The 9,997-nt window shown below is 39.9% G+C and overlaps 1 protein-coding gene across 1 annotated transcript; it reads left to right on the top strand.

Annotated features, from left to right (window-relative positions):
• Positions 1-5,237: 5,237 nt before the first annotated feature.
• Positions 5,238-8,965, top strand: LOC101314281 (3-hydroxy-3-methylglutaryl-coenzyme A reductase 1-like). The gene is made up of 4 exons (XM_004300053.1): positions 5,238-6,172; positions 6,463-6,644; positions 8,294-8,640; positions 8,723-8,965. Exons 1-4 carry the CDS (start codon positions 5,238-5,240, stop codon positions 8,963-8,965), a joined length of 1,707 nt encoding a protein of 568 aa, XP_004300101.1.
• Positions 8,966-9,997: the final 1,032 nt, after the last annotated feature.

The following is a 9,997-nucleotide window of genomic DNA, read 5'->3' as shown; positions in this document are numbered from 1 at the left end:
AAGTTTGGCAGATAACCGACGAAATAATGTCGTCGGCTAAAGTCTGGACTATAGCCGACGACTTATACGTGTGTCGTCGGCTAAAGTCACCACAGACGAGCTTTTCCCGACGAAATCTTAGCCGACGAAAGGTCGTCGGCTAAGATCTTAGCCGACGAATTAAGCTGACAGGCCGACAAAAAATTTTCGTCGGCTAAAGTGCTTGTCCTGGTAGTGAGTCCATTCCAGTAAAAAAAAACCCGAAATTTCTAAATTACCATTCCAAGCAACCTGCAAAATACACCAAAATACTTCCATATAACCAACAACAAGCACATAAAACTATATATTTGATCAACTACACAAAATTGAAGTTGTTTCCTACTAAAGTTAGCAACTTTCTGAACAAAACCACCCTAATCACACAAAATCATCTCAATTTTGAAGAAAAAAAAATAGCCAAAAACTAAACCCTATATGCACAAAATTATCTCAAAAATACAAATTAATATATTCAAACATAAAAGGGGATAAGTAAAATCCTAGAAATTGAGAAACCTGGAAAAGCGCTTTTGTGAGAAGCGGATTCTGGATGAGGATCTGCCTCGCTTGCTGCTGGTTCTGTTCTATCAGATCTGTGTTTCACAAAACGAAGCAATTGAAACACCAACATTACTCCAATTGGGAATTTTCAATTTCGTGAAGCAAGATTAAGTAATAGAAGTAAATTCGAGAAAGGATTATATACCTTCATTTGAGACATGATTTCGTAGAGCTAGTTCTTCGACATTCACGCTATATTCGCCGATAGGCCGTCGCCGAAGGTTTGAGGGTTGCTAGAGGTTCCCTCAGACGATTCGGACCTTTGGCCCTTCGAACCCTTCGTCGATCTAAAATTATTATGGCATAGATTCGAACCATCATTTATCAGGTAAAAGCTGATAGGATATAATCCAATGTCAAATAGACCAAGCCAAGAAAAACATGAATAGCCACAGTCAAAACAACCAAGGAAATGAACTTTTTCTTATTTCCAGTGGCATTGCATATCCATTGCAATTATATATCACACACTTATCCTTCTCTACTCCTCATGAAAGGGATATGTAGTCAAAAGAAACAGCCAGCAAAAACTGGTGACATTATCACAATCCTGTTTAAAATATTAATTTGAATCAAGGCTGAGGAAGAAAAGAGTTACCTTTTGATGGGTGGAAGTGAAAACGAAGATGAGGAAGATAGTGAGGACGATGAAGAGGAGGAGGGATCAGGGCTAGAGCAGAACGAAGATGGCTCGAGGAGGACGGCTCGAGGAGGCTGTGGAGGGCTCGAGGAGGCGGTGGTGAGTTTTTTAGGGTTTTTTGGAGCGCTGTGGAGGCTGTCGAGCGCTGGGTTTAATTATATACCATATACCTTTAGCCGACGAAATAAAAATTTCGTCGGCTAAACCTGTGAAATTCATCGGCTAAATCTTGAATCTCGTCGGCAAAGTAATGAAATTCGTCCGCTAAATCTGTGAATCTCGTCGGCTAAAGTAATGAAATTCGTCGGTTATAGTACTTTTTATTTAATATTTCCAATTTATTTGTTTTATTTTATTTTATTAACTATAGCCGACGACTTTTCTATAATGTCGTCGGCTATAGTACTTTTTATATATTCGGCACATTGTGATTGTGATGATCAAACTTGAAAAACAAAAATCCGACCGTCAGATCTGACCATAATGATAAAATACATGTATGGGAAAAAATTCAACTTGATCCGACAGGGTTAAGGGCTCGATCCGGACGGTCAATCTTGTAAGTCAAACCCCTAAACGCACGGAAAAGGTCATTGGACCATCTAAATTACGTATTTTGGCCGGACCTTCAATTGAAAATAGTTTCAAATCGATGAGACGCAACAAGTCGTATAAAAATTTTACGGAAAATAACCACCGAAGATAGGGCTACCCATAGAGAGAAAGAATGGAAAATTGCATTGACCGCAACTATCGGCACCGAGACTTTGCCGGAATACAGTGATTTTTTAGACGTATTTCACCATTTTGGTCATATTTTATTTCACGACTTTTTTGTGTTTAAAGGTTCTACGTATAGTTTGTTTTTGAAACGGAACATTTACTTTAACACTCGGTAAACAAGTTATACAACATTAGTAGGCATGTTGTGATTGTGATGATCAAACTTGAGAAACGAAAATCCGACCGTCAAATCTGACCATCATGATAAAATACATGAATGGGAAAAAACTCAACTTGATCCGACAAAGTTAAGGGCTCGATCCGGAAGGTCAATCCCGTAAGTCAAACCCCTAAACGCACGGAAAAGGTCATTGGACCGTCTAAATTACGTATTTTTGCCGGATCTTCAACTGAAAATAGTTTCAAATCGATGAGACGCAACAATTCGTATAAAAATTTTACAGAAAATAACCACCGAAGATATGGCTACCCATAGGGAGAAAGAATGGAAAATTGCATTGACCGCAACTATCAGCACCGAGACTTTGCCAGAATACCATGATTTTTCAACCGTAGACGTATTTCACCATTCTGGTCATATCTTATTTCACGACTTTTTTACGTTTGAAGGTTCTACGTATAGTTTGTTTTTGAAACGGAACATTTACTTGACACGGTAAACAAGTTATACAACATTAATTGGCATGTTGTGATTGTGATGATCAAACTTGAGAAATAAAAATCCGACCGTCAGATCTGACCATCATGATAAAATACATGTATGGGAAAAAATTCAACTTGATCCGACAAGGTTAAGGGCTCGATCCGGACGGTCAATCTCGTAAGTCAAACCCCTAAACGCACGGAAAAGGTCATTGGACCGTCTAAATTACGTATTTTGGCTAGACCTTCAACTGAAAATAGTTTCAAATCGATGAGACGCAACAAGTCGTATATTATGGTATTCGTTGGCTAAGGTTTAGGGTTTTCGGTTTAGCAGACGAAATATTAGGGTATTCGTCGGCTAAACTTTTATATAGACGTCGGCTAAAGTTCACAGAATATAGCCGACAAAAAAATTTCTTTAGTTGACAAAATTTTAATTTCGTCGGTTACAGTTGACCATAGCTGATGAAAATTTAAATTAGCCGAATAAGGAAAATTTCGTCGGCTAACGTGGACTTTAGCCAACGAAAAAATAATTCGTCGGCCTGATTTTTTTATTTTCGTCCGCTAAAGACTTTCTTCTGGTAGTGAGAGGTTGTTTGGGCGCTTCTGAATTTAGAACTTTCGTTCAAGAATCCAAACCTTGTTGCAGATTGTCTTCATGGTGGTTTTGGATTGAGAGGCTTGACCGCGAGGTAGGACTACCTAGCCCTTCTTTATGGTCCAGAGATCCCATCAGATATGTTAACTGCTTTGGAACTTGCAAGAGCAAGGGACCAACATGCTCGCCATCACATCATCAATGGTAATAATTTCATTCCCAAAGAGGGTGCAGACAACATGTTGGATTTTGGTGGACAAAATATGGAGATAGGGTTCTTGAGGGCGATAGTTTGGTAAGCAGGAGCCATCGGCGTCGATTGCGAGGAGGAGGAAGGGATTTTAGGGTTTGGTTTGAACCGAGTCACTTAGGATTTTGGTGTATGGGAGACACTTAGGGTTTTAAATCTTTTAGGTTTGGTGCTTGTATACCAAATCATTATTTCCGTTTCATTAAGGTTTTGAGTTGTGGGGGCTTAGATTGTGGCAGTAACGTGCTGGAGCGACATGAGTTGCGGTGTTGCTAGTCGTGGTGGCTGGCGTCGTTGATGAAGAGTGGCCAATTGGTGTCATGCAGTGGAGGAGGCACGGCGGGGATCTGATCCAATCAGATTAGTGAGACTTATGTGAGAATTTCCTTTTTGATTGCCTTGCGATTTCCACTATATATGCTCAATCTGCTCTGGGCCTCTATGATTATAAGTAGTTTTTTAGCCAGTCAATTTCCAATAACCCTTTTTAGGGATCTATGCCTCTTCACGGGCCCATATGGTTATGCCTTGTGGTATATCTTATATGCTTATTAGTATTAGCAAGCGTGAATATGATGAATAAGTAGCTATATCTTAGATATGGTCGTGAGCGTCCCTCACAATATTTGTATGTATGTACATAACACCGAATTGATATGTAATGAATATTCTGGCCTTTGGTCAATAAAAATGTACCGATTTGCTTTCAACAAAAAAATATAAACATTGATTTCATTCCGTTATAGCTAAGACAAATTTGTCATAATCTGATAAGGATCGATTTGTTTCAAATTTGTATTTGACGATAAATTAATTTAGAAAATTTTACACTAATTATTTATTTTCCAAAAATTAGGAAGCGCCAATTGATTGTTCATTATTTTTTGATCTTATCCCCCTTCCTTTGATTATGCGAAAAAAAGATATGCATCAAAATGAAAAAAATCCAGGCACTAGTTTTATTAGTCCTCAAGCATGTGAGACAATGGCTTTAGTACATGGAATTCTTTTCTACGCACATGCTGGTTTCACAAGGCTTCATATTGAGGGTGAATGGGTGATGCACAGTGTGTTTTTGCTGCTTTGGATTCATCCATTGAAGATTTCACTGCTTATGAAGGTCTGATCGAGGAAGCTAAGATTTTAGGGCTATGTCCCTAGGGAGAGTAATAAAGCTGCTCACACAGTGGCTTGAGCTGCCATTTCATGTCAGTTTGCCACTTATTGGTGGCAGTTTAGTTTGGTTATAGAATAGTTAGTGATGAATAATGAATCGAGTTTGTAAGTGTATTAAATGGAATGTTGATTCTTCCCAATTATGTTTTTGATTTAACTATAAACTTGTTGATGTATGTTTCTATCTGCACAATCGAAATGAAACTCGTCTTTGATAAAAAAATAAAAATAAAAATGAAAAAATACGAGAAAGAAAGGTAATAATAACACAAGAAAAAGAAGCAGATACGTGGGAGCATGGAGTAGAAACAGGCCACGGCCAAAGGAAGGCTGTGTCTTAGTGTAAAGGACATCCGCGGGAGACTTCCGCTGTGTGTTGCTATACGTCCGTGGTCACACCACACGTGTTGCCACACCATCCGCCTCCTTCCCGCTCAACCATATATCCCTACCTAAGCCAACTCCCTTTTCTCCTTCCGCTTCCTTAGCCGTATAACCCGTATCTCATTCCACCTCTCCTTCTTTCTCTCTCACTCTCCTAAACCCTTTCAACTACTCTAACCCTAGTTTCCTCATTCTCCTACTCTAACCCTACAGCTATGGACTCTCGCCGTCGGTCCCCCAAACCGCCTCGCCCGACGGCCGTTAACGCTGGGACCCACCCTCGAAATGACAAAGCGTCGTCTTCTTCATCAGGAGGAGAAGGACGCGGTGGTGGAGCGAAAGCGTCCGACGCGCTGCCGCTGCCTTTGTATCTGACGAACGCCGTGTTCTTTACTCTCTTCTTCTCCGTGGCGTACTACCTCCTCCACCGCTGGCGCGACAAGATCCGAACCTCCACGCCGCTCCACGTCGTCAACCTCTCCGAGCTCGCCGCCATTCTCTCCCTCATCGCCTCCTTCATCTACCTCCTCGGCTTCTTCGGCATCGACTTCGTCCAGTCCTTCATCTCACGCGCCTCCCACTACGACGACGCCTGGGACGACGACGATGCCGACGACGACGTCATCGTTCCGGCGAAATTCGTCGACGCAGACCCGGCATTGTGCTCCGAGGAGGACGAGGAGATCATCCAGGCCGTTCTAAACGGCGACGTTCCGTCCTACTCGCTAGAATCGAAGCTCGGCGACTGCAAGAGAGCGGCGGTGATCCGGCGCGAGTGGCTCCAGAGAACGACCGGGAGGTCGCTGCAGGGTTTGCCTCTGGAAGGATTCGATTACGGCTCGATTCTAGGGCAGTGCTGCGAGTCGCCGGTCGGATACGTGCAGATTCCGGTGGGAATCGCCGGGCCGTTGTTGCTCGACGGGTTCGAGTACATGGTGCCAATGGCGACGACGGAGGGGTGCCTTGTGGCGAGCATGAACAGAGGTTGCAAGGCTATTCTCCTCTCCGGTGGGGCTGACTCCCGGGTTTATAGGGACGGCATGACCAGAGCTCCGGTGGTCAAGTTTGCCTCTGCCGTCAGAGCTTGCGATCTCTTATGCTACTTGGAGAACCGTGCCAATTTTGATACTCTCGCCGTCGTTTTCAATAGGTCCGTTCTTTCGTCTCTTTATTATTATTATTAATTTTTTTGTTTTTTTGCTGAATTTCAATTGTACTTTTATACTTTGGTGTTGGAATTTTCTGAGTTCTTGGGATTGGATTTTTATGCATGATTTCAGTGATGTCATTGTTAATGCATGGATAATGGATTTTGGATTTAAGATTCAAAATGCTAGATAAATAAAGGGAGTAGTTTTCTGGCTAGGCTCACTTACATAGTGAAAGAGGGTGGGTGTATCAGTTGCGAGGATTTCTATTGAAATGTTAATTTGGATGCAGATCAAGTCGATTTGCGAGGCTACAGAGCATATTTCCTTCTCTTTCTGGGATGACGCTCCACGTAAGATTTAATTGCACCACAGGTGATGCCATGGGGATGAATATGGTCTCCAAAGGGGTTCAGAATGTCCTTGATTATCTGCAAAACGACTTTCCTGATATGGAGGTTATCGGCATATCTGGTCAGTTCTTCCTCATTTCCCTCTGGAATAGTCTGGCTTTTTTTTTTATTATTTTCTTTTTCAATATGTTTTTTTAATAGATAAGTAGTGTCTGGTTTACTGAATATTGTTATGTCTCCCATGAATATTTTTTAAATTCATAGTACCAATTGTCGGCTTCAATTTATAACTTTAATTTGTTTATGCTCATTGTACATATTGTTACAATACATAGTTGACTAGGAATTTGGGTGAAGTGGTTTTCTGTTGTCATCAACACTTTTACTGGTTTTGTGATCTTTACAGGTAGATAAAAAAGAAATCAGTAGCTCATACTTCATAGTCACTGCATCTTATTTAGATTCAATATATTGCATATTGAATTATTGATATCTAGATAACTATTAATCTCAGCTTATATTGAATTTGAAATCTCATTGAATACTTTTTAATTGGTAACTTGTAAGCTATTTTTGATAAAATAGATTTGAGTATATTCTGATTTGTTTTCTTTCATGGATTTCTTTTTTTCATCCTCCTCCCCTTCTTCCCCCAAGGCACCTCCATGTGTGTGTGTAGATCCCCTTCCTCTTTCCTACTTCTGCAGCTTATGATTGAATGTATGTGTCTAGAAGAAGTAAATTAGAGCTAAGCTGGATTTGGTACCGTTTATAAGTATGTTTTGGAAAAAGAAGCGTCAATAGAGGCTGAACAAAATTTACTATTTGGATTTAGATGGTCGAAGAAACATAGAGGATTCTGGTCTTTCTTAACAAAATTTACTATCGAAGCCTTTTGGGGTTAAATGTGACCTTTCTAGGATGAGTGATCTGCACAATGAGTTTTCTTTTCTTTTTGAGACAATATTAGAAGGCATATATGTAAAAATTCTACCTTAAGTGTCATGCTGCAAAATACTAGTTTATTTCTCTTCTGTAGTGATATTGCGGATGGATATTATGAACTCTCACTACTTTTTAGAATACTTGACTCTTATAAGTTATGACTAACTTAAGGGTGTGGCTCCGTTTGATGAAAAGGGCCTTAATAATCTGAATGTACTTCCCATGGATACATGGATAATCTGAATGTTCTGGTGATGTTGTGCTCTGTTACAAGGACATCTTGTTGATATTTCGATGAAAATAGCATTATTTGACTGTGAAGTTACTGTGAGAAATCAGCATCATGCTTTCTATTCGCCAGGATCAATATAAAGGTTGTTTAATTTAGATCTCAAAACAAACAGAAACAAAGTCTACTCTATCATAGGGACATACCTTTTCAAGAAGCATGATCATTTATGCATTACATTTTCTCTTTGAGAGACAAAGAAAAATGTGTTGGATGGATCAATATTAATGTGATTGTGCCATTCGTGTCAAACTTTCTATGGGACACTACATCTTATTGTAATAGAATTTGCATTTTGGTTCTCTTTGTATTTACAATTGTTATTTGTTATGTTAAGTGATCCACCGTCTTTCTGACCTGCACACTAGTTGAAAATTCCTCTTCATTTTTTTTTTCTCGGTCAGGCTTGTTATATGTGTATTTGGACATTACACAAGTCATTTCATTTGTGGTTGAATAATTTTCTCTCAATTTTTCGGTAAATGTGTTTTGCAAGTCAGTCAACATGTAGTCACTGTGTTACTCAATCGCCACAGGAAATTTTTGTTCGGACAAGAAATCTGCAGCTGTAAACTGGATTCTAGGACGTGGCAAATCAGTTGTTTGCGAAGCAGTTATCAAGGAAGAGGTGATCAAAGAAGTGTTGAAAACGAACGTGTCTAAGCTGGTACAACTCCAGCAGAATAAGATCTTTGTAGGTACTGCCATGGCCGGAACTGTGGGTGGGTATAATGCCCATGCCAGCAACATTGTATCTGCAATATTTATAGCCACCGGCCAAGATCCTGCACAGAATGTTGAGAGTTCTCACTGTCTAACGAATATTGTATCCATCAATGACGGGAAGGACATTCATGCTTCCATCACAATGCCTTGTATCGAGGTAAATGAATATTGTGTGCTTAGTTATACCACAGTTTGAGCAGTGATACTGAGTCTGAACTCGATAAACTTTTGTTTGCCAGGTTGGTACAATTGGTGGTGGGACTCAACTTGCATCTCAATCTGCTTGCTTGAATATGCTTGGCGTAAAAGGTGCAAGCCAAGGGTCCCCTGGATCAAACTCGAGGAGGTTGGCCACCATTATAGCCGGTTCAGTACTGGCCGGAGAACTCAGCCTCCTATCCGCCATGGCTGCTGGTGATATGGTCAAGAGTCACATGAAATACAACAGATCCAGCAAAGATATTTCTAATGCTGCATCTTGAAGATTAAAAAGTTAAAAAACAAGGGTGCTGCTACCACATTTGGGAGAGGCAAAAGATGCTTAGAGAGACCTAAGGGAAAGGTGCAATTTGCTAGCTTTGGTAGCTGCAATGCTTTGCCCATTTTTGAACTACTGACAAATTGGCAAGCTTGCTTACTTGGTCTCTTGCCTTTTCTTTGCTACACGGTGGTCATGAAGCAACCCCTTTGTGGTCTCTGCTATGTCTTTGTTCTCGCTCCTCAGATTCTTTTAATTATTTTACTTATTTATTACTCTCACTATTTTCTTTCCACTTTGAGGTTGAGGTTCGACTGTTACTATTTTCTTTTCGCAGGATGTTATTGTTCATTTTTATTTGACGATGATAGAGGCGCTCTATTCTTGGTCATGATTGCTGTAAATTTGTGCCAGATACTATAGTTGGACCTCTGTTAGCCTCTGTGTTTTTGTTTGTTTGTTTGTTTTTGTTTTGCCTCTCTAGTCTTCAATTGTCGTGAAATATAAATTCATTGAAGGACAATCTAAATTCGTTGAAGAACATGCAGGGATGAAGAAAAAAAAAATTAAGAACCAAGTGAAACGTTAGAATTATCGGTTCTAAATTCATTTCCAACTTTTGGTAGCTAAGCAAATTATATACTTGCCCGGTACCATTTGGCCCGGTGGAAATGTGACAACTTGCTTTCGTAAGTATGAGGTTGCAAGTATGACTCATGATAATCTAGTTGTAGCATTTGATTTGCTATCCGACAACAAAAGAACACCTATCATTCGGTATCTAACTATTATAAGTTTCATATTGTGTATTGTTTATAATTTGTAATATATATCTCACAGGGCCCTTCCAACGAGGGATCCCTATTTTAAGCCATTTATAGGGATAGGACATTACACCAACTTCCCGATTATAATTTTACATCTCCACCGTTCATATCTTAGGTCTATATGAGTAGATCACCTCTACAAAATTTCATATGATTTGGTGATTGTTAAGGCTTTCAAAAGTTCAATTTAGTTTTAATGACCTTCAACG

This window comes from Fragaria vesca, linkage group LG5, assembly GCF_000184155.1.
Source record: "Fragaria vesca subsp. vesca linkage group LG5, FraVesHawaii_1.0, whole genome shotgun sequence".
In the NCBI taxonomy this organism is placed as follows: domain Eukaryota; kingdom Viridiplantae; phylum Streptophyta; class Magnoliopsida; order Rosales; family Rosaceae; genus Fragaria; species Fragaria vesca.
This window is presented reverse-complemented; position numbering and strand designations above follow the sequence as displayed.